This window comes from Asterias amurensis, chromosome 8 (genome assembly GCF_032118995.1).
Source record: "Asterias amurensis chromosome 8, ASM3211899v1".
In the NCBI taxonomy this organism is placed as follows: Eukaryota; Metazoa; Echinodermata; class Asteroidea; order Forcipulatida; family Asteriidae; genus Asterias; species Asterias amurensis.
Genome location: NC_092655.1, coordinates 3,349,431 through 3,374,447, shown reverse-complemented (window position 1 = coordinate 3,374,447; position 25,017 = coordinate 3,349,431). Strand labels below are relative to the sequence as shown.

Genomic DNA, 25,017 nt, shown 5'->3' with positions numbered 1-25,017 from the left:
CCTTCCTCTCACTTGATACTCTTCGTTCCTTCAAGTGAATGAGCTTTTGCAATGGCAAAAGCAACTTCTTCCAAGGGAAACGGAAACATAGATACCGAAATTTCCCCGACACAGTAAGTGAGCACCCTTGAAATTGGGCAACCCTTCGCATTATTTTCTTTTACTTTTGCCTTTGCACAGAGCATAAACCCGATATTTATCCGTCATTGTTCCTGCTTTTGTATCTGCTTTGGAATATAGCTTTCATGTAGCCACGCGCTAATCCTCATGTATCTAATGCCTGGAAATGTAGATGGAGAAAATTTTATAGACGGCATTGGCGGCTTAGGAACTAGGCAATCACACCACCGTAAGACCATTCTCAGGTTGGTAAAAATCCACAATGAGCAAATTACTTGCAGTCACGTCACCATAGCCAAAGCTTTCTGCTCTAATTTTCACTTAACTGCATGAGGTTCTTTAAAGCCATTGGACACTTTCGGTAAACAGTATTGTCCAAAGGCCCACACTTCTTGTATCACAACTGATATAAAAAATAACAAACCTGTGAAAATTTAGGCTCAATCGGTCATCAGAGTCGGGAGAAAATAACGGGGAAAACCCACCCTTGTTTCTGCACGTTTCGCCGTGTCATGATATGTGTTTAAAATAAATCCGTAATTCTCGACAATGAGAATTGTAATTTTTTTTAATGTTTTCTTGAAAAGTAAAGCATTTCATGGAATAATATTTCAAGAGAAGTCTTTCACCATTACCTTCTGTAAACCCTGTAAGTTATTTGTAAATCTGTGAACTTTTTTTTTTTTTTGTGTGCCGAAAGTGTATAATGGCTTTAACTCCCCCTCCCCCTAATCTTGACGTCACACGGCGCTACAGTCTGGCCATGGTCTGCTACTTTGGGAGTCAATATTACACATAAGCGCATGGTGGGTGGCCAACTGCGTACACATTGTTTGAAATGCGCGCTGCACAGCGTCAGACAGGGAATCTGAAATGGCGCAAGCAAGATATAAAGTGCGATGACATCAGATCAGATCAGTAGCAGGTATCTGTCCCTCAATGCCAATGATGACAGTCTCATCCCACCCTTTTTTTTAACTCCGTCTCGGATAACAACCAAACCCATCTCAGTTTCCACTTTCTGATGTTCGTTTTGTTTTCCCCCCAAGACGACACACACCCTTCAAAAGGGGCGACTCAATAAGACACTCTCTACTGGCAAGATTTGCAATCTCCTCGTTTATTTATGTTCAGATACACAGAGGGAGGGGCTTAAAGCCATCTTTATCCTCTGATTGGCCCGTTGTTGACCAATGCCCTCAGCTGTTTCAACACCAAGTCCATCAGTTTCTTACGGTCCCGATCAGTCTTCTTGAAATTGGCGAAGAGGTTGCTCTTTTTCTTCTCTGAATCTCTCATCCTGAAAATACAAGAGAACAAAGTGCTTAACAATGATATATTATTCCAGAGTGTGGGTTCGAATCTCAATATTGACAATTGTGTCCTTGAGCATGTTACTTTACTATAACTGCTTCTCTTCACCCAGGGGTATAAATGGGTACCTGCGAGGGTACATGTAGATGTTGATATTGTGTACGAAAAAAACCTTCAAAACCCCACGACAGCTCAGGGCCGGCTGTATACTCCCCAGAGAGCTGAAGATCCCTACAGCTCCGAGTAACCCGAACTAACTCAATAATATTAATAATAAAAAGGTATTCATAAAGCGCATTATGCTTGGCCTCAAAGCACTTTTACATGAAAAAGAGTACAGTAAGGTTAAAATAAAAAGAACACATAACACAGAGAATACAATAATTTTAAAACCACTTAAAAAAAATAGGGTTATTAAAACAAAACTTACTTTTCCAGTATTGTGATAGCTGTGTGTGGATTGACGCGACTGTACTTGCTAGTCGGCTGGTTGTAATCGGCCAGGTACGTTGACCAATCCCACACCATGAAGAGGTCAAGTAACTGCCTCAACTGCACAAAGGTCATCTGAAGAGCGCCCTCGCGGAAGCCAGGTACCGGTTCTGAATTTGCAAATACTTCAGACAGATGAAGGAAAGAGATGTTAGGCTGTAAAAATGGTGAATTGCATAATGTACATGTACACACTCGTATAAGTATTTATAATGTGCCTAATCTATCTAGTGCACGTAGTACATGTAAATTGTACATACATTGTACATATTTAATACTACATGTACATGTAAGTTGAAAACATAACAAGCCACACAGAAAATATACCAAAGGAAAACATATATAATAAAATATATATCACAAAGATATCAACCATTAAGTGAACAAATCATTAGGCCTACACATTAAGGTACATGCATTAAATCAATATTTATAAACAAATGAGTGTAAGCACTTTTTTCTTGAAACAAAGTTCGTTATGAAACTGATCAATATCTTTCAACTATGTAACAAGCTTTATGTCCCATCTGAAGCAATAAAGTTTCAGTGTTTTTTTTAGGACAAAAACGTCAAGACCAGGACTCCAACCCACCCTCTGCTGATCAGAAACACCAAAGCTTTGAATCTGGTGCACTTGATCACCCAGCCTCCACATGTCGTGTGTATTTTTATACAACACAGTGATTAAGCTATGATTGTAATAACCAAAGAAGTTGTTTAGACACTGACTTTGTTCGGTATCACTAAACTACAAATCTTGGCTCTTTGGTTGTCCAGTTACCAGCATATGATAGCATTTTATAAATATTTTGATTCAACCTTTTAGCAAAGAACAAACATACAATAAACACAACAAATCTCAGTGCATACAATGTACGATTAGAAGTCATGAAAAGTATACAATCTCAAAACACATGACATCAAAAGTAAAGGATGGCCCATAACAAAAGTCTGCCAACCAAAACCTCAAAATGGGAACATCATAGGCCTTTAAAAGTACATTGTTCAGATAAAACCGTAAAAAAATTGAAACATATAAAAAGAGGACAACAAATAGATTTTACTTCAAGAGAAATACCAGTGTTCTACAAAGATGAAACGGCAAAGAGACACAAAATATATATGTATTTCAATCAATCAACAAATGTATAAGCAACAACAAATTAAATGGACATTGCCTCTTTATTGTGTGTTAAGAATAGCAATAATTCTTAAAAGGAAGGGGGCAGTGTTGTTCTGTGCAAGAGGAAAACAGACTGTTAAAGTTTAAGAAAATGTGTGTGTGTGGGGGGGGGGGGGGGGGGGTGGTTCCCCGTAGTCCAATATAGGGCATGGTATATAGAGCTTAATTTATATTGTATTCGAGGCTTTGCATGCCAAGGTATCAATGTACACTATACATATCTCCTTACTGGGTAGATTTTGTTCTTTTGAGAAATGTTCTTGCTACTTACATTCACACTGTATGATGTCGAAGCTGAACTGTTGAATGGCTCCCATGGTCATCAGTCGGATGTTACTGTCCAATAGAAACTCCATCAAGGCTTCAGAGAGATGTTTACACGCTGACAGACATGCTGTCTGCGCTACCTTACCCTGAGGATCACAAGAGAAATAGTAACATCCTCAGCAAATAGAATCCTTGCTCCTGATTGGCCAGCAGCCATGGGATTATATTTGAATATTGGAATATTTGTATTTTATTTGTATTTATTGGCAAAGCCAATAGCGGACAAACCGTTAATTTAACAGGAAAGGGAAACATAAAATTATGAACTGAATCTTTAAGATAACAGATAAGTTTACATTTACAATTGAATTTAGAAAATGATAAGTTAATTGCCAAATAAAAAATAAATAAATGCATATTCTACATGTAACATAAAAGAATATGAAACAAAAAAATGAAAATAAACAAATCCTATATTACACCAGTATATTTACGCACTAAGCATGCTATGGCGGTGTCTAAATATGGACAAAGGTCCTAGTGGCAGATGAAGCATCAAGCCTTACCGGTAAATGCACAAATGCCTTGAAGCTTCCTTCCAGAAACCTAATAATATCCATAATGTAGCCGCTAGCATGACCCTTAGGTTCATCCAGCGTCCAGTCATAAGACGCTAGTTCCAGGAACTGATCCACCTTGGCGTTGAGTCTCTTATAAATCTCTAGCTCGGCTTCGCTGCGAGCATCTCGGAAGATATTGGTGCTCTGCAAACCAGCTGCATGGATGTTGTCGCCTGTGGTTCTGTGGACCAAATCATTCGTCTTTTATTATGATTTATATTATTGTTCATCAGATTCTCTCAGTCATTTAGTTATTTTGATATTGTTGAAAAACCAAGTCCGAAGACTACAAACATTCAGTTTACAAAGAGTGACATCAAAAACAGGTGGTGTCAATTAAAATGAATTTGAGATAAAACATTAGGCACTAACAATTAAACATTCCAGAAAAAGCGGTAGACAAGACTTAAAAATGGATGAGCTAACACATTTAGTGGGAGCTGCATTTAAAAGGTTAATCGTACAAGGAATGCGTGACTGTTTATATCTTGTAGTTCAGGTTTTTGGAATACATAGTTGCTGAGAATTTGTTAAGTTATAACCTAGCATCCATTACACTGGCATCTAAGTTCTACTCACCCTGTTATATTAGAGATGAAGCTCTCTAGATGGGTGCACGCATGCTCCAAGTGTATAGTGTTGACCGTTACTTGAACAAGCTGATTGGAAATAATCAATACAATCACTGTCAGGCAAGGGCACCAAGGCATTTTCTCCTTGGTAAAGGGCACCCTATGAAGAAAGTTGTTAAGTTCTACTATAGAGCATTTCAAGGGCACCTAGGCAATGGCCAGGGAAATTGCATTGGACATAAAGTGTTTATTTTGGCGTTGGCCTACACCAGTATTTTAACGCTTGAAAAACATAGGATTACAAATCTAAAGCCAAAGTCAAGCTTTTACAAATCACAGATTGAAAAGTTGGTATTGTATAAATGCAACAACTAGACAAGCAGACAACAAACAATAATAATAACAACAGTAATAATAAAAATTTATTTTAAACTTATAAAAATCACCGATTGAAAAAGTTGGATTTGTATAAATGCAACAACTACACAAGCAGACAACATACATTAATAATAGTAACAATTTAATATTCACGCAATAATAACTATAGGTAGATCTGTTACAGAAGGAGGCCATTTTGGGAACATCAAAGATCCTGAAAAAGACCCTTGATGAGATCTAAGGCTAGAGGACATAGCCCAACTCCAGGAGTTTTCAGCACAAAGTAAATGAAGTAAATGTCACTTCTTAAAAGATAAAGTAGCATGACCATAACAATAACTATAATATTAAAGACATTTGTAAAGCGCCTAATGCAAAAGCCTCTTAACGCATAAAGTGAACAATAAAATATAAAATTAGTGAAAGATACAATACAAATGGAAAGCCAACAACGCAGCTCACACAAGTCTTTGGGTTCAATTGTATAGTCACATAGGCCTATGTTAATATTACAACTTGTTCAATAAGAACACTGGTTTCTTAACTTAAAATTTTACTGATTCAAAAAGTGGCAAAGCTGCTTACCTCCACCAGACCAAGGCTCTGTTTCCTGATGAGTGCTGTCAGACATCCACTCAGCGTTCTCGTCAGGAGGATGTTGGTGGACTTTCGGATCATGTCATCTCTCTCCGTCTGGGTAAGGTGCAGGTCTTGAGAGAACTTGTGACAGGCGTAGATGAACTCCTTGATTTGCTTGTAGACCTTGGGAACAAACTCGGAGAAGGGGAGTCTTTTTGGGTAGGGTTGCTGTGGAAGAGAATAAAAATAACAAAAATAATAATAGTGACGCTCAAGACACTTTAACGGTATTTTCCTGCAAGGTGTGGGACAAAGTTTGAGTTATGAGACGCATTTATAGAGCGCTCTTACCCTGTGTATTGCAGCGCTTTACAAGAAACAGTACTAAAAGCAAAAAAGTAATAGTACTAACAATGGGAAGACAGAAAATGAAAAAGTAGTATTGCGATTATAATGGGTCCTATAATTGTCCATATAGGACATTTTTTTACTTTATTATCCTGTTTGTACCAGAAGTAAATGTCAAAGCGGGGTCATCTTTTTAAAATAAATTGTGTCCCAAGTGTTAATAATCTACAAAACAACACAAACAATCAGCGTTCTGACAAGTGGTTCAGGAGATACAATTAAAAAAAAATTTGGAGCAGTACAGCACTACAAAAGGCAAAATAAAGGGTGATGCCAGTTCAACCAACAAAATGAAAACAATCTGTTTACATACATGTCATAGTTATTTTTATCAATTAAAAATAAACTGAATCTTTGAGCGAAAGAAATCTTTTGTAACTATTGTTTACCTTTTCGATGTCTTCACTAAGGAAGGGTATTGTTCTTGTGATCTCGTTGTAGTCATGTGATGTCTCAACAATGATTGCTGTGTAGTTGTCATTTTCAAAGATCTCACTACAAGAAGATAGTACCAAAGGAAACGATCAATGACGAGAAGATCCTAGTTCAGGCATCTTGGGATGTGATTTGATGTAAGCCTCAATAAACAAAGGAACTTAAAGGAAATGGTGTGAATATGAGCTAAGCTAAGATTCAAGAATCTTCTATATTCAAGGAAGAGTAAACCTGACATGCGTTCTCCAAGGTGTGTTATAAAAAATATCAAAATAATAATAACAATACAATATAATAACATAAAAGGTGCTTAAAGGTGCTGAAAAAAAAACCAAAAAACTTTTGCCCCTTCAGTTTTAAATCCTTGATCTAGGCATTTGAAACATAGTTCCAGCAGTCAACTGGTTATTTCTTTTTCATTTTTTTTTCTGACTGTTAAGGTCACGAGCACAAAAAGTCAGAAAAGGCCACATCAACCACCCCTAAGATAAACACTGATATCATGATACAACTTTTTTTATTATGAAGTAGCCTGTATTTTGTGTGAATATGATATTTAATTACATTAAATGAATGGTTCATCTAAAATGAAGTGGTCCATGGTTTTTGTTGACTGACCGTAAGCATTGTGCCATATGCCGTTGTGCACTGGGCGATCATGTTAATGCCGCTGCAATAATGTGGTACTCAAAAAATTTTACAAGGTTGGCAGGTCTGCAATAGCTTTATGTCCCGCTCGAAAAGCATAGCACTAATGACAACCAGAATATGGGTCCAATGCACTAAACCACTCGGCCACATTAAAACAAAATGTAGATAAAGCGTTACTGAATAAGTATATATAGTTAGGTCATGTAGGTTAGAATGTTTTATGTATTGCTTGCTTGGTTAGAATCGACTGTTACATGTAAAAGCTTCAAGAATGTAGGCATTGAATCAATGCTGCCTGGAAGCAAAACACTTTCTGAAGTTTTGATCTTGGTTAGGAAATAAATGTTAATGGAAATTATTAGGATTGGGATGTTTTTTCCCTATCATTGCGACATGCCATGCTTCAAATGATTAAGGTTCCAGGAATCTAATAAAAGCTCCACAATACTTTTTTTTAATCTTCAAGCAAACTTGAATCCTCGCTTGTGATTGGTCAATCGATGGTAATAACAGTGTGATATTAACCCATATCGCATGGCACATATCACACCCTGCAAATTCTAACTTCGCATGTTGTCCTACTTTATGCTGCACATCAAGTTTACTTGAAGATAAATGCGCTATCCATATGGAATCAGAAGACAAGAGTATAGGATCTTTAGCATTTCTGTGTCTGTGCAAACATTTGCATCTTGCAATGAGGTTCTGTCTAACAATCAGGGAAATGTCTCAAATTACATTCAACATTATAGGAAATATGTTTCCATAACCAGGGAGGTTTTTTAAATTAATCGTCAGAACATGGAAAGATTGGTTTAGTCTCTGAGAACTTTCTGCAGAATCAGGGCAGAGTTGGCAGCTGTGCCATATCCGACTAATAATGGCCAGGACACAGAAGTGCTATCTTCCAACGTGCATGTGTGCTATTTCACATGTGTGTGATCAGTTAGTAAAACAAATGTGTAAAAACAGTGTTAAACCACTCCCAGTGCAGTGTTCCCGAACATCATCTACTTCTACCACTACAACCTCTACTAGGTCTACCTCACGACTCCCAACCATGCACTGGTGCATCCTCTACTTCTAACCCTACATTATTCTTCTACCCTGCGTTAATCTAACTTCTACCACCTCCACCAGTGACTAAAGTGTTGACCCGTCATCGCACTACCCTACCATTTGGGATCTGATGATGTAATATACCTGAACACTTGCACCCATGTGTTCATCAGGATCTCATTGTACTGGTCTTTCAGGTCTAGGAGAAGCTCAACGATGGGCGCTGTGTTGAAACCATAACTCTGCAAAGAAATAACAATCCATTTTATTAGCACTGGACACTATTGGTAATTACTCAAAATAATTAATATTATAAAAAATAATTCGGTAACGAACAATGGAGAGCTAATGATAGTACAAAAAATTGCGAAAAACGGCTCCCTCTGAAGCAACATAGTTTTGGAGAAAAAGGTAATTTCTCACTCAAATATTTGCATCTGATATACATGTAAGACTTCAGGTTAGGCATTTTAAATCACACAAATTTGTGCAACAAGGTTTTTTTTTTCTTTCATTCTCTTGCAACTTCAATTAACAATTAAGTCCAAATTTCCACAGATTTGTTATTAGCTACTAAGATTGATACGCAGTTTAAGGTCCATCTTTACTCTTTGCTCTTTGTGCTATCTGCCCAGGACTAGTAGTTTATACTTACACTTAATGTGTGGGTGAAGAGAACAATTTGGTCTTTAATTTGTAGAAGGAGTGTGGCATCGGTACAGTAGGCCTGCAAGTAACAGCACAAAAAAACAAAGTTCACAAAGACCAGAAGACTTATCATTGAAATGGATTTCAACAAAGAACAGACCCTATATCAAAACTTCTTCAATATGTTCCCTTGATGTTTAAAGCAAAATGAGTTTTCAACACAGAGCTGTCAACATAAAAATCTTGCAATCAGGGACATTTGTACAATAATCAAGGGGATATTTTGAATTACATTCAACATGATACCATGTAATAGGGACAAAGTTTCCATAATCAGGGACATTTATAAATTTGTTCATCAGACCATGGAGAGATTGCTTCATTTACAGGGAACTTTCTGCCGAATCGGGCAGAGTCATTACAAGAAGGTGAAATTCAGCATGAGAATGGGAAAGCTATCTTTTGGGTAAATCCAACAACAAAAATGTAACAGTACAAAATTGCTCGTGACCTTATGTTTCTAGGAATAATACAATGTGTGTGCCTGAAATGGGTAAGTTGAAAATTAACAGAATTTCACTCACAGAGTTGTTTCGTAATGTGGCTGCTATTTTGGAGAGGGCTGTGTTCCATAAGTCATTTAGGTATTGCCTCGTCACAAGTCCCTCCGTTGTATTCAATATGTGATCCTCAACCACAAAGAAACTGCAGGGCAGGAGTAAGTGAACACAAACTCAGAAAGTTTAGCTTATACTGTCACCCTGGTCAAGTGGTTAGACTGCTTGGCTTCAATTTTTTCACTTCAATTCACATTTATTTCCACTGAAACAATTTCCACCAATTACAGAACTACATGGTAATGCATTTGTATCCAAGACAGAATAAGAATAAACTAGGGGAAAAGCATATGGAGTCACTCTAAGCACTTAAACATGAAACATACATTAATAAAACAGAAATTAACTTGTAAATAAACTTGTCAATTAAGCCCCCGGGCTACAAATGCTTTGCTTTAATAAACCAGAAAAATTAACAGTTACATGTAGTACAATACACACAAAGATTCTGGGGAAATATTGGTCTGGCATGCAAACATTTTCTGACTTTAAGAAAAAGCACTAAAAATAAAATTCCTTTTTAAAAACTTACCCTAAAATCTGGTAAAAGTACTTCTTGTAGTGCTCTAGTTTTTCATACTGCAATAAAACACAAGTTTACAGTGATTAAACACCTACCTGAGCGGAATGTTTTCAACAGAAATGGTATTTTTACTTGTTTATAATGCACTTGTTCACCATTTTAATGTAATTTTGATATGTGTACACTTCTGAACTTTTCGTAATTATCGATTAAAAAATCAGGCCCCTACCTAAAGGCTTTTTGGAAAACTAAAAACACTTCTGCCGTTGAGAGCGGGCGTCAAAGGACAATGCCGCTGACGTCATTTGTGGGAGTTTGCTTTGTTATACATCCACGCTGCAACAAAGCGGCTTTATCTACTTATGATGTTTTGAGAGTGATTACATAACAGGGCTTTTCACAAATCTCGCAGAAAAGCTCTGGATAAGGGCATACAAAATAATTGTTTTTTTACACAATTGAAACCTGTTTATAATCATATGAATCGATTTCCTTATTCATCGAAAACATTTTAAGTGGAATTCAGCAAAGTTCACGACTTGACCTTTTCGTTCAAGCAGGTCTTAAATTTCGCTTTTCTTGGAGCCATTGGCTTCACAACCAGAAAAATATAAAATAAATTGAAATGTGAGTGTGATTTGAACAGTTGTTTAATGGGGTGCATGCATAGGCCTTTTTGAATCAATTGCTTTGGCTTTGGATTTGGCTTAAGGCTCCTTTTTCTGGTCTGAATCCCTGAATGCATAGCACACGTACAGTCAAAAACAACTGAGGATTCTGACTAGCCTGAGCCGAAGCCAAAGCCATGGATTCGAAAAAGGGTCATAGAATCCTCTTACCATATGTCCATGAGGTTGGATAGCTAGTTTAGACTGTTTCCCCCGTTGTTTGCGGTAGTAACCCTCAAATGTTTCCCTCATACCTAACACGGAGTAGATATGAAGACATCTATAGACTGGAGAGAAATCCACCTTGTCCAGGGGGCTGATCTCCTAAGAGACAAACAAGGAAGAAGTATACATGGAATAAAAGGGAAGGTATGCGTTTGGTAATCAATCAACAGATTTTGGAAGCATAAAGCATTTTGAGAAACATTTCACTGAATGAAGTAACGAAGTAACAAAGTAATGAGGTAATATTAGTACAAAGTTCTTATAAAACTCACATATCCTAGACACTAACAAATAGAGAATTAATCATAAACAGATTATTGGGCTCTGAAAAGTTCAGTCTTTAACGTTTAATATTGTGATTGAGTCAGATTGGCGGATTTCTGGAGGGAGTTTGTTCCATAGGTTGGGGCCGCTATAAAGGCACCCTGACCAACCACTTTCTTCCAGATGGTAGTAGTAAGTGTTGTTGTGTTAATGCTTCTCAGATTATAAATTCATATTGGATATTATTTTACCTCATCTTCTTCGATCTCATCACTGAAGGGATTTGTGTTGTCTGCCTCTACCAGCGACGACTCCTTCTTGGGTGCAACTATTCCCTTTCCGAAGATGTTATCCTCCATGTTACTCCGTTTCTGAACCTGCAGAATTAGGTTGTTTACTGTTATTTACATATTTTACCAAGTTCTAAAAACACATACCAAAAGACAGCCTACAAAAAAATGTATATATCAACAGCTTCCTGTTTTATGCCAATTGCTTTCTCTGTTCCCTTGGGAGTGTACAGCTTTGGAATACCATGGCGCTCCAAAGGCTTTTTCAAACAAAAAATAAACCTATAGTTATAGTAAAGCATCTAGCTCAAGACACAAGTGTCATGACCAATATCTGAATCCATACACTGATGACTTAACCACCAGAACTTGAGTTTGATGCTTTAAACCACTCTGCCATGACACCCTACCACAGAAGAGACAAATCTGTTGACTACTACTAACCTGTTTCATAGCTTCTTCCCCTATCCAGTCAGAGTGCTTTCGTATACTCTCCAGGAAGTCCTTTAGATCACTCATGGAGGCCTCCATGATGCTGTCTCTTAACTTGGGAATGTTCTTGGCCATATTCTCACAGAACCGATAGCGTGTGACTCTCGGCAACTGGGTGTGTTCAAGCTGCTCTAACGTCTTTAGGGCGGTGTAATATCTGAAGGAGTTGATGGGAGAACGTAATTGGTCCATTGATATTGAATTCAAAACAATGTAAAAAATACTTCTTCATCGCTAATCCTACGAAGTGACCTATATTTGAAATACACCAAGTGAGGATACTGGTCTTAATTAAAAGCAAAATTCAATCATAAACTCATACACTCATAACTTGTGACAAAAAGGCCTAAAAATTTCTGTTAGGGTACCTTTTTGCTTCCATCTGTTCATTCAACTTGCAGTACATCTGAAGAACTGAAAGGACAGAACAAAAATATACATCACAAAGATTAATGACAGGCAGAAGCTCCGTCCATTAGGGAATGTATAGTTGTCTTATACAGGTAGAGAGTACATGTGTAGCATGAGGAGGTAAAAACTTCCAAGCTTAAATAAATACAACCATACTCATGAAAGCACTCTTTGCAATGCATGAGTGGAGAAGTCCAAGATGAGTAAATCTGATACAGGCAAAGTCGATGGACACAAGTAAGTGGATGCAAATGTATCACCTCCTAGAGAGACAAAGACATTAAAAACCCTTTTCACACTGTGTCTCTTATCTCTGTGGAGTACATCCCCGAGGAGGCCCTGGGAGTTTTCTTACCCCCAAGGTTACCTCAGTGCACTTTCACGCTGTCTCCACCAGGTCCCTAACCCATGGGATTCCAGTTGCACGTTTCCAGAACACCCCAGGGTTTTACCGCTTACCCCGTCTGGGTACAGCAGGGGTAAAGCAATCCAAGTGTGAAAGGGCCAGCCGTTAAGCCCCAGGGTTGCCCCTGGGGAATAGAGTAGTGTGAAAGGGGCTATAAGTTTAATCTTACCAGGAAGACAGAGTTGAAGATGCTCTACAGTAGCCACTATGTTTCGATGCATCTTTCTGGTTTTCTCCAGCTCCTCTGCCTGTTGTATTACAGGCAGCCCTGATCGCTGCAGGGCTCTGTTTGTGTTGAGAATCTCCTCCTATAAATTCCAAAATAATCAAGAAACCGCCAAGATTATACCATGAATCAAGCTGACTTTAGGCAATATCCGACCTCAACTTGTTGCTTTGAGAAAATGCAAAGTGGCCAATTTAATGATTCGTGATCATGCTAATTAATGTAATTACAAAACTATTAAACGTTTGGTCCTGAAACTTGCTGAAAATGTTAACAGCAATGCTAATAACGTAATATGTCAATAATTTGTGGGGGGGGGGGGGATTGCAAAATGTTGATAATAAAAACAGTGCAGCAAAACATGCTAAAATCAATGGAAATAATGGGAGAATGGCTGGTACATTCATGTCTGTGCCACCTATCAACTGATATACATGGCAGAGCGGTAAAGCACACAACACTCAAGCTCCTATGTGCCTGATCAGCAGAGTGTAGGTTTGAGCCCCAGTCTTGAAACTGATTCCTTTAGCAAGACACTATTGCTTTATCCTTCGAATGGGACGTAAAGCTACAAGTCCCGTATACTGTGTAATGCACTTAAAAGAGCCCAGTACACCTACAATGTAGCATCTCAAAAAATAAACCCTCGTCCAGATTATACTTCTACATACCTTGAGCTTCTCTGCGATTGCGCGGACCTTAAGGAGCTGTCCAATACTATCCACGAACCCTTGGTAGTGGAAGTTGCACATCCTCTCGATGTCTCGGTCATGCTCCTGGATCCGAGTCTTAAGATGCTCCATGAAGCACTCATGATCTTTGCCATCTTGAATCGCTCTGTAAACATAAAGGGGAAAGAATGCAAGGTTTTTTTGTTAGTGTCTTCCAAAGCCTGGTAGTGTGTTGTAGCCGGGCGGTTAAGAGCCCAGACTCGAGCTTTGGTGTGTCTGATCAATATTCATGTAATGCAGTTTGGTTTTGAGTCCTGGTTTTGGCACATGTGTCCTTGTGCAACATACAACTACTTTACCGTCACCACTGCTTTGTCTTTCAAATGGGACATGAAGCCAAAGATTCTGTGTGCTACGATTGGTTGTGAATGCCAAAGAACCAAGACCTAATTATATTTTATGGAGATTGCACCTTTGATTTTTGACTACTTTTGATATGACATGTTCGTATGAAGAAAGGAAGGCACATACAATTTTTAAAAATCAGCTGTTTCTTTTAGAACTTTTGAATTTATGTGGAAATCATGACACAAAATGTCATATTTACCATAATATGAGCAATACAGTATCTTGCCTGAAAAAAAAGGCCCTGCAATGTGCAATGTCACTCCGTTTGTAAAAATACAGATTTGAACTGAATTTTATCGGATACATTCTGTTCAAATGAAATGATAAGTTCTGTCTGAGTCAACTCTGTTTGTTACTCTCCAGCTCTCTCAAACTCTCAATGGCCGCTTTCCAGGTGACCATACACAAACTCTACTAATTCATTCAAGACCACTACATGTAATGTAATAAGGGGATCAATGTCTGCATATTAAGTGTAGCCTGATTAAAACAGTTTTGTATCAATGCACATTACACATTGCACAATCACAATGTATACGTGAATATACCTTCTTTTTTTTTTCAAATAAAAATAAATGTGTGCTGCTGTCTAGACTAAGCTTGGGCGATATTGATTTATTTTATTCACGATATATCGCTGACAATATATCGCGATATTCGATATAATCGCGATCCTAGTATAAGAGAGGTGTTCTAATGACCTATTCTTCTGGTTTTACTCCAAACCTATGGGGTATCAGCAAGCAAATACATCGCGATATTTAATCGATATATCGCGATTATCGCGATATATCGCGATATATCGATATTTCGATTAAAACCAAATCCATCCGATATCGAAATCGTGTCCAAATTAATATCGCGATATTCGATAATATCGTGATATCGCCCAAGCTTAGTCTAGACCTAATGTACATGTATGCTCTTTTAAGGGTGTAGGGCACATACACATACATGTAAGTACAGTATGTACTAAGTATGTATTGTAATGCCATTATTGCTCTCTTTTCTTGTTAGGATGCTAGGGGGGGGGGAGAAAATATGACCAATAATAACCCTTACTTTGGATTAATGCACAACCCGAGTAGTATTGAGCACAACATTTGTTTAAATACAGTACATCCAGACACCTGACAAATGCACATTTACATTGTACTTACTTATACTACTGTAATATTAGTGTACATCACAGATTCACAGGAAATGTACATGTTGGATGCATTCATACAGTTATGAATGTGTACCAGGAAGGAAGTGTATTTAAAATAAATGCAGGAAACATACATAATTATTGTGTTAGTTTCATAACGTATTGGACCAACAACTTTACAGATCTAAGTTAAGAAATTTCAGGAACACGTTGCCTTGGATCGGAGGAGTTGGTCTATAAAAAGCGTTTGTAACCGTTTTTTATAAAATGCATTGGTTGGAAAGATTTTTTAAAAGTAGAATATAATGACCAACACAAATTTGCCTCAAAGACCAACTCGACCAATCCAAGGCAACGTGTTCCTTTAAGAAACAATTTTGTGATAAAAACAAAAGATACATGTCTCCATTACGTAACATCAAAGAGTGTGTACTACATTAAATCTACATAAAATATGTGGTGAACACAAAAACAGCACTTTACTTTTAAAAAACTACAGCACCATACACCCTTACATGGAAAGTTCTACTCTATCCTCAAATTCCTGTACATCAGGTAATTATGTGCACAATGTAGGCTCACATCATGTACCTGTACACACACACATTGTATACGTACACTGTAAGTGTGCAGTGGATACACAGTCTGACAGTGGTTACACACTGGTATTCTGAATCCCCTTCACGTTGCGTTGTGACCAATCACAACGCAACAAAGGTCCGACATGCATGCGCATATGCTTGGCGCGCACTGCAGATTGTGCAGAAAGGCATTGGAGAGGCTCACGTATTCTTGCTCACACGTGCAACGTGGGCGGAGCCTAATAGATCAGTCTATTACATGTAGGCCTATAGATGTACAACATCCAGGGCTACATTACATTACATTACATTGCCGACACCCCTAAGACAGAGATGCCAAGTTCAGAGGCCAGCTACATGTATGCGTGAGATTTTTCAAAGCCTACAATCTGAAGATTGTGCAAACTTTGTTTTTTGTACACACATGCGCAATATGGCAATGCATTGTCGTTATTTTAATTTTTTTCTCCGGTCTGGCCCCAATGCGTGAGAAAATGGTTGCGGCGCAAGAGAGTGTGAGACAGACCCCTTATGCGCGAGTCTCACGCCTAATGCGTGACTTGGTAGGTCTGCTAAGATCTGACACCATGTATTTTCTAATACTATAACATGTACCCTAAAATCTTACCCATAACACTAACAATGAAGATCAGGAGGGGTTATGATTGGAATGGCAGGACATAAGGGTGTTGGGAAGAATGGAGCAGTCACTAAGGTCATGGAGGAAGCCAGCATGGTAGATTTGTACAGTGTTGTCAGGGAGTACTTTGTACTCTATTTTTTCCTCCATGCTTTGACAATGGCACATTGCTTGCAATTACACAGTTAACTAGTTAAATTCCTGGATATTTCCTGGCAGGCAAAATATATATGTACCACCAGGCCAGACAAGTTGAGAAATTTTAAATTTTGTATTTTTATATGTAGTCATACCACATAAAATCAAGAATATTAAATTAACAGCTAAACAAGTTTTGAGATGTGTTGCCTATCTTTGATTATGAACAGTTGATGGTGCAGTCTTCAATATAAATTATCATAAGATACATTGATTGTGTATTGACTGTACTGTGGGAAAGAACATTCTGACTTGCCCACAAATGTTCATAAAACAACTCCTTCAGACAATGGAAAAAATTCCCCTACTCCCTCAGGTCTGCAACAACAGCTTTCAGTGAATTTCAAGGTCAAGTCATGATGAGATTAATACAAACAAAAGAAAACATTCACAAGGTCAACTTGAGCTCAAGACCCACATTCAACCCTTTCCCCTCACCCGTCCTCCTGCAGTGTCCCTCGACTAGCCACAGTCCCTCACGCCCCAGCCCCGCCCCCCACCCCAACATCAACAACACACAGGCCCCTAATAACACAAACCTGAATATCTGACAGACAGATGTGGAATCGGATTCCTCAATGATACAGACCAACCGATTGTGCTCATCTTTGGTGTCCAGCAAAGGGGTGTAAGGAAATTTGTCCTCCTCAGTCATAATGATAGAATCGCTCCTCAAGAGGAGTTCACCCAAGATCAATGCTTGCCATGCAGTAGACTATGCAGTTGAGTGTGTAGAGAAGAGGAAATAACTGTTCTCTCCTTGAACTGGTGTAGTGTCTACATATGATGTGTGCCTCATGCATTAATCACATGAACAGTAATCCTTAAATGTGTTGTATATATAATTCATACTCAATACCACCTCCTACTCTGACATAATGGCTCAATAACCACCAACTGTTGGGATAGGCTACTCAATGGGGGTCAAGTGCACAGTTACATGTAGATTACATTACACAGTGCTGAGTAAACACAGCAAACTAGTATGTATTCACTGTAAACATGTATCATATCAGGTTGCCCTAATGCTGCATTTTATTACATGACACTTGTATCTTTTTCCATCAGATAGCTTTTTCAGGATGCAGTAGATTCAATGCAAGTTGCAGGCAGACGCGAATCTACAAGTAGCACTACATGTACACAGACATAATAGCATTATGTATACCATACACAATGTGCCAGTAGTTGTTTCCTGGTTTCACCAACAGAAGAGCTTGTTGTGTATCACCTTGCCCTATGTTATCACAAACCAATTCTGCAACAGGATACAACAGAAAAGAGCCTGGAACGCCCACGCTCTAGTGTGTATATTAGGTAGATCGCATGAAGGAGTTTGAAACCAGAATCTTTAAACACATGACAATCCTTACAGCATCTGTGATTAAAAGTCACTATTCATCACTTAGAAGTTAACCACCGATCAGCTCCATCAGTCATCAAGTGTAGCGTTCTCATATTTCTACGATATGGTTAGATACGATATGTTTAGCAATCAATTTAGTCCATGGATCAGGAAATACATGTAACACTACAGGTTCATGCACAACAATTTACATCCTCCCACCATTACATGTCCATAGCACATCACGGTATAGCGTTGCATCCTCTGTCCATGTGCATGTATGGTGTGCAATATGCACACGATATATCCAATCAAAGAAGTAACGGCAGTGACCTGGCTGGGATCCCTACGTCCGGAACCCGGTACTCTGACTCTCAGGTGTAATCCTTTCCTGATGATTATAACCACAGCTACTGTGCACCAGCTTTGATTATCTCGTCAAGCCATCTCTTCTTCACACACACATCTCACCAGTACTTTCACTGCACACTGTGTCTGCATTGAGAGATCCCAGTGATAAGAAGCAAGCACTGTGCATCGGTTGTGTTTAGTGATGAGCAAACGTTGTCATTAGCATCAAAGGGGCAGCAAGTAACAGTCATTTATCAATGCGATAATGAGCCAGCCATGTGTAATGGGATTCCTTCAATGCAGTGACCTTGACCTACTGTTTATGACTTCACTTTTGGATTAATGATGGGTTGTGGCACTCAGCCAGTAATCATCGAAAAGCACTAGTGAGTGGCAGCCGTTGATGACTGTACATGGTACTACCAAGTTCTGCACATATAACAAGTACAATGTACAAATTATACACACTCCCACTACCCCTGTATTTCATTTAAAGCATTTATCTACTGTGTATACTAACTTAGTACTACTTAGTTAACTGTACATCATGCATACTACTTTTTAGTTATTACACAAACAACATAATTTACAGTACAATTGACTTCACAGACCAGTTATAAAATATTGAATTTATAAGAAAAAAATGATTGATGGCAACCAATTTGACCTGATTTTAGTATTTGATACCGTATATAATAAAGATGAATTGATAAATTAAATTAGAATACATTAATAACTAATTTAATTATTTCATCTTCTTTTCAAATCTACAACACATAATTTGTTTTCCTTTGGGGTCAACTTCAATTGTTAACCTGGATTGAAGCTGTCAGTGTCAGACAAACAATTTATGTACAAAACAATGGTAAATAAATGAAGGTTTACCACATTCATATTTTTTATGTTGAACAAATTTGTTTGGGTTTTTAGAATATGATTGCACCAATTGCAACTTGCAATTGTAGATTTGACCACACCGTGTAGTTTTTATGAACTTTCAGTTCACAAAAGCAACATGTTATATTTATAACTAAGAGATTGAGAAGTCTTCTAAATTCTTTCTAACTAAATGTTTATATTTTGGTTGTCTTGCCTTGTCCTGAGAGTGAGACATTTGCACAATTTCACTGGGTAAAAAAATACATTTTTATTTATCGTTGTTTTTCTTCATTCATCATCATCATGTGATGATGTGGCTTTTGCGTTTTAATTAAATTAATTCAATCAATGAATAAGCCTGGACCAACATTCAACTCATATAAACATGTCTAACATGGTCTAACAAACATCAACATCGCACGAAATTTACATGATGTACGAGTGCATGCATGTATGGTACTGTGTGAGAGTGCATTTTATACACAGTACAGCGCGAGTGCATTATTCATGCCATTATGTATGCATTGCAAACTGTGTATGTGTCTGTGACCTTATTTTGACCTCAGCTGAACACGGATTCTTATCATTTTAAAATGCTCTATTTGAACCACAAAGACAGTTCATTATACCTTAAAGTAGGAGCAACTGGTTCCTCGGATGTCTCTATTTCCTGTACAAGGTTTTCAGCCTGAGATTCGGCGGCGTCTCCCTTCAACGATCCAGTAAAAGGGATTGCCAACGTAACTTTTTTCCAGTGATCCACCATGATGGCAATAATAACGTTGCGCCCTCTAGTGACGCTAGAAAAGTTGAAAAGTGGGTGTGGTAAGATTTCCGTTTCAAGCAAACTATCATGCAGGGATAAGTTAATTCACATCACATGAACATGACCAAAATGCATAGCATAATAACATGATTCATCAAAAGAACCCCCAGTTTGTGGTTAAAAATACATTCAGTTATCTGAATGGGAGAGGGGAGGGGAGGAGTTTGTGTTTATGTTTAATTGTTCATACTCGCCCCCCCCCCCAACAAATAAAATATTATTTATTATTACTGGTTACAGGCCTGCTGAGGAATTATAACAATTTCCAATCACAATGTTTTGTTTGCCATAACGCTCACATGCAAGCACATCACACGGGAGTTCTTTTTCCAACCTCTATCAGACCTCTTTATCAACCTCTTTAGGGAAAAATGAAAAATAAATTAATATTGATGTGTTTTCGCACATCGGTGACATTTTTGTCCAAAGGCCCACACTTCGTGTATCACAACTTATAAGCTGTGCGCCCCATCATGTTCCATTATATACACCGCCCTCACTTAATATTGAAACAAAAAGGCCACAGTGAGCATTTACACACGGTTGGTCGTCATGGCGCCTGAATGAAGCGTTATTTTTTATCAACTTCACCCCGAAATAAACAACCCGGAGCCAAATGAAACATGTGTTATATAGTTATCGTTCATGACCATTGTATAAAAACAGTATTTTCAGTTTCATAATATACTTATTCCCGTTTTCGAGATCAATTTAATACCACACTGCGGGGGATGAAAACAATGAAAACACTTTGCATATGCAATAATGTCCGCCGGACGGTTTTGTATAATGCAACCGTGTCCGCCCGGACACTGCTGCATAATGCAGTTGTGTCCGCCCCGTGCAAAACCGTCATTATAGTAAATTAAACGCCCTTGGTCGACGGAACACGTTCGCCATTAATTTGTTTACAAGCTAATTGCATGTCATGAATGACATGGGAAATGTTCGGCCGTTGGGTATTCGATTCAATCATACAATACGTGAATATTTATGTTGCATATGCGTATAGGTTCAGTGCATGCACGCTCGCTTACGTGCGCACATACATGCATGTAGAGTGAAGTACATGTCCACCGTACGGTTTTTGCATAGCCCCGGACACGATTGCATATGCAAAAGTGTCCGGAGCGGATAGTAGGTGCGAAAAAGTATTTCCACACTTGAAAGATGGAATGTTCTATTCGACGAGGCGGAGCCGAGTTGAATGGTGGAACATTCCATCTTTCAACGAATGAAAATATTTGCACTATTGCAAACATCCTAGTAGGTCTTTCCAAACTTTCAAAACAAACAAAGACATACATGTACATTGTACTTCAAGGTAACGGGCATGAATCGGGGAGGGGGAAGACTTGTCTTTCGTTGAGAACGCTTTTATTTTTTAGAGGAAGGCCCAAGGCCCACTATTTTCTGAAGAAAATTAGTAAAACTATGTAATAGGCCTCAAACAAGATAATCTTGTATCTAAGCTAAAATAATTGATGTACACAGGCTTACATCAATTGAGGTTTGAATAAAAGTATTTTTCTGCAGAAACAATGGCAATAATAAGGTGGTATTTTTTTTTAAGGAAAACCATTCTAATTACCTCATGAGTGTTATCTTGCTTCTTCATCTTATCCTCAGCTACTTGGTGGTAGAACTGTTTTAATACTTTTTATTTTATTTACAATTTTTATTGTTTCATGAAACAAATTCAGAACCTGAAAAGTAAAGATAAAACATTAGATTCTGAAAAGATATTGCTGGTATATCATGTGTATGAGAAGAAAGTTAGGTCTCATTGTGTGCAAAGGAAAGCATGTAAAACTTTAGAATATGAGATAAATGTTTCTTCATTTTCTAGGAATTAAAATTGTGATTCATCCTGATTTGTTATCTTTTTTTTAACCGGCCTCCTCCATTTCCCCACACAGCCGGCTCTTCCTCACCATTGCCAGAAAAAGGTGTTCTGAAATAGAATTCTAAAGGTTGTAAATTGGTCAGTTCTGCAAATATAGAAGACTTGTATTTTTCTTTTGTGATTGGAGAGGGCATATTGAATGATTAATAACAATTCTGCTAATAAATGAAGGTAATCTTATTCATTAAGCTTAATCATTAAAATACACTATATAAAATTAATTTTTTACATGCCTTTACAGACATTGGACTATTAAGTTTTTGCTTCAGTATGTGCCTATGTTATAGACCTATATCAAGGAAGACATGGAATGGAATTTAGGAAAAATAGCAACTAGGCCTACTTTAAATCAAATAAACTTTAACAAAAATTATATCATCTAATTGAAAAAAATCTCATTTTATTTAATGTTTTCATATTTTTTTATGATTTCAATTGTGAATAACAGTTAAATGTAGGCCTACTTCAAGAAAAAGGCATGTCACTTTGAATAAAAAAAAGTCATTCTACGCCTACTTGAAATTCATATTACCTGGAACCCCAGGGACTTGTCTTCTACTTCAAAGTGAAATTAATTAGAAGAAATGTTTTTTGGTGTTAGACTTATCATTTATAACATCTACTTTAGGCCCTCATTTTTTGTCCTTTTTTGCCATTATGTATATTTAAATGTAGGCCTACTTCAAGAGGAAATGCATGGCATTTTACCTCAAAATAATTACATAAGATGACAATTTTTATAGTGTTAAGCTCACCATCTATTCTTATTTTAGGCCTTCATTTGTTTCTTAATTTAATATTTGTAATTAACATTTAAATGTTGACATGCTTCAATGGCATGAAGTGGGGGGGGGGGGGGGTAGCCATTAAGCCTATTTAGACTCATCATCCATTGAACAAATTTATTTCCTTAAAAACAGACTAATAGCTATTTACCATAAACAGCCCTGCACAAATGAAGTAAGTGTAATCTAGAATCAACTAAAAGTTGTTTCTTGTTTTTACAGGTAGGCCATAGGCCTATTAATCTGAGGAAAATTAATAATACTATGTATTAGGCCTCAAACAAGATAATCTTGTGTCTAAGCTAAACTAATGTACATGGTTGCACAGGCCTCAATTGAGTCTTGAATAAAAGTAGTTTGCTGCAAAAACAATGGAGTTATGGAGGATTGTTTTTAAGGAAAACCATCTCATTACCTCACGAGTGTAATCTTGGTTCTTCATCTTCTCAGCAACTTGGTGGTAGAACTGTTTTATGTTATCGTTTTTATTTCCAATATTGTTTTAATTTGGTTTCAAAATTCAACAATGTCAATCTAACTTTGATTTGAAAACCTCTTCAATTTGAATAATAGACAAACTTGACAAATCAAAGTTTATAGACACCCTACTCCTATTGCACTCAGCAAAACATTAACCAAAAGGTTTGTTGTGTCTATAGAGGGCGCTATTCACAGCTCAGTAAGTGGCCAGTCAATAATGCATGTAAACCACATACAGCAAGAATTTAGGGAGGTAGAAATTATCACAGGGGGAAATCAACTGCTTTATGCAGTTACATCCTTATTTTTCTTCAAATACTAAATATTCACCAAGTGTATTACAGTGTAATTATTTTCAATGCATGTAAACCACATACACCAAGAAAACCCTGAACATTGCTTATCCCAGGAATGTAGAAATGTTTACAGAAAAACAAACAACTGCTTTATGCAGTTTGTATAAAATAAATAAAATAATAACCTAGTATTATTTACAGTGTAATTACAATCAAGTTTCACACCACAATCGAAATTTATTGACTCTTAACAATACACAGACAAGATTTTGATATGTTCCACCTGTTGTCATTTATAAAATGATAGGCCTAAATCCATCCTATGCAGATTTCAAATCTTGATTTTGAGCAATATCTTGAGAGTATTTATGTTGGGAGGATCAGCTGTCTATCATTTCCATGACAATAGAGTGAAGAAATCTTTCACAATGTTTCATGTACCACAAATTCAGAACCTGAAAAGTAAAGATAAAACATTAGATTCTGAAAAGATATTGTTTGTGTATTAATGTGTATTAAGAAACATTTGTTGGGTCTCATTATGTGAAAAGGAAAGCATGTAAAACTTTTGAAGAATTATGCGATAAAGACTTAGTTTACATTTTTTTTTTTTAACCGGCCTCCTCTATTTCCCCACACAGCCGGCTCTTCCTCACCATTGCCAGAAAAGTGTCCTGAAATCTTCTAAAGGTTGTAAATTGGTCAGTTCTGCAAATAATATAGAAGACTTGTATTTTTCTTTTGTGATTGGAGAGGGCATATTGAATGAAAGATAACATCCTGTTAAGAATGTTGATAAGTAATCTTATTCATTAAGCCTAAACATTAAAATACACTATCTAAAAAATGTACATGCCTTTCATAGACATTGAACTATTACTTTGTTTTGCTTCAGTAGGCCTACAGACCTACATCAAGGAAGACATGGAATGGAATTTGGAAAAATACCAATTAGGCCTACTTTAATTTTGTATAAACTGAGAGAAATCTCATTTTATTTAATGTAGTCATTTATTTATTTATGATTTCAATTGTGAAAAACATTTAAGTGTAGGCCTACTTCAAGAAAAGGGCATCACTTTGAAAAAAGAGTCACTATAAGCCTACTTGAAATTCATATTACCTGGAACATAGGGTTAGACTTGTCATACTTCAAATTCAAAGAATTTTATTTTGGTGTTAGACTTATTTTAACATTTATAACATCTACTTTTAGGCCCTCATTTGTTGTCTTTTTGGAATAACATTTAAATGTAGGCCTACTTCAAGGGAAAAGGCATGGCATTTTACCTCAAAATCATTTTAGAAGACAATTGTCATAGTGTTAAGCTCATCATCTATTGGAAAATTATATTATTTTAGGCCTTCATTTGTTTCTTCATTTATTTTTGCTCATTAACATTTAAATGAAGACAGAAAAGGGCATGACATTTCCGGGGGGGGGGGGGGGGGGGGGGGGTAGCCGTTAAGCCTTATTTTCTTAAAATACAAATTAACAGCTAATTACCATCTAGCCTTGCACATATGAAGTAAGTGTAGTCTTGAATCAACCAGAAGTTTTTTGTTTCTTTTATAGTGGCAGGCCATAGGCCTTTAATCAGAGGAAAATAATTAATAATACTGCATTAGGCCTCAAAGAAGATAATCTTGTGT

General features: G+C 37.2%; 1 protein-coding gene across 3 annotated transcripts; it reads right to left on the bottom strand.

Moving 5' to 3' along the window:
- Positions 1 to 136: 136 nt before the first annotated feature.
- On the bottom strand, positions 137 to 22,952 carry LOC139940276 (exocyst complex component 6B-like). Of its 3 annotated transcripts, none has more exons than XM_071936470.1 (18): positions 19,701 to 22,952; positions 13,520 to 13,685; positions 12,792 to 12,930; positions 12,174 to 12,219; positions 11,758 to 11,962; positions 11,275 to 11,400; positions 10,706 to 10,858; positions 9,876 to 9,922; positions 9,311 to 9,431; positions 8,734 to 8,805; positions 8,196 to 8,320; positions 6,323 to 6,428; positions 5,532 to 5,753; positions 4,576 to 4,655; positions 3,943 to 4,177; positions 3,381 to 3,522; positions 1,865 to 2,051; positions 137 to 1,420 (listed from the first exon to the last, which is right to left on the bottom strand). In XM_071936470.1, the coding sequence occupies exons 1-18, from the start codon at positions 19,835 to 19,837 to the stop codon at positions 1,285 to 1,287; spliced, it is 2,445 nt and encodes an 814-aa protein (XP_071792571.1). In that variant the 5' UTR covers positions 19,838 to 22,952; the 3' UTR covers positions 137 to 1,284. The 3 variants fall into 3 exon arrangements, with proteins under 3 accessions (XP_071792571.1, XP_071792573.1, XP_071792572.1); XM_071936472.1 differs by having other exon boundaries at positions 8,223 to 8,320; positions 19,701 to 22,950; XM_071936471.1 differs by lacking the exon at positions 19,701 to 22,952 and adding an exon at positions 17,036 to 18,891.
- Between the last annotated feature and the right edge of the window lie 2,065 nt (positions 22,953 to 25,017).

What these genes read in the sequence shown, in the direction of transcription:
- LOC139940276 (XM_071936470.1), bottom strand. Translation starts at nt 19,837, where the DNA reads ATGGTGGATCACTGGAAAAAAGTTACGTTGGCAATCCCTTTTACTGGA. An exon ending in TCTTCAACTCTGTCTTCCTG is followed by an intron (nt 12,220 to 12,791) that starts GTAAGATTAAAC and finishes CTGTCCTTTCAG; the next exon opens with TTCTTCAGATGTACTGCAAG. An exon ending in ACATCATCAGATCCCAAATG is followed by an intron (nt 6,429 to 8,195) that starts GTAGGGTAGTGC and finishes ATCTTCTTGTAG; the next exon opens with TGAGATCTTTGAAAATGACA.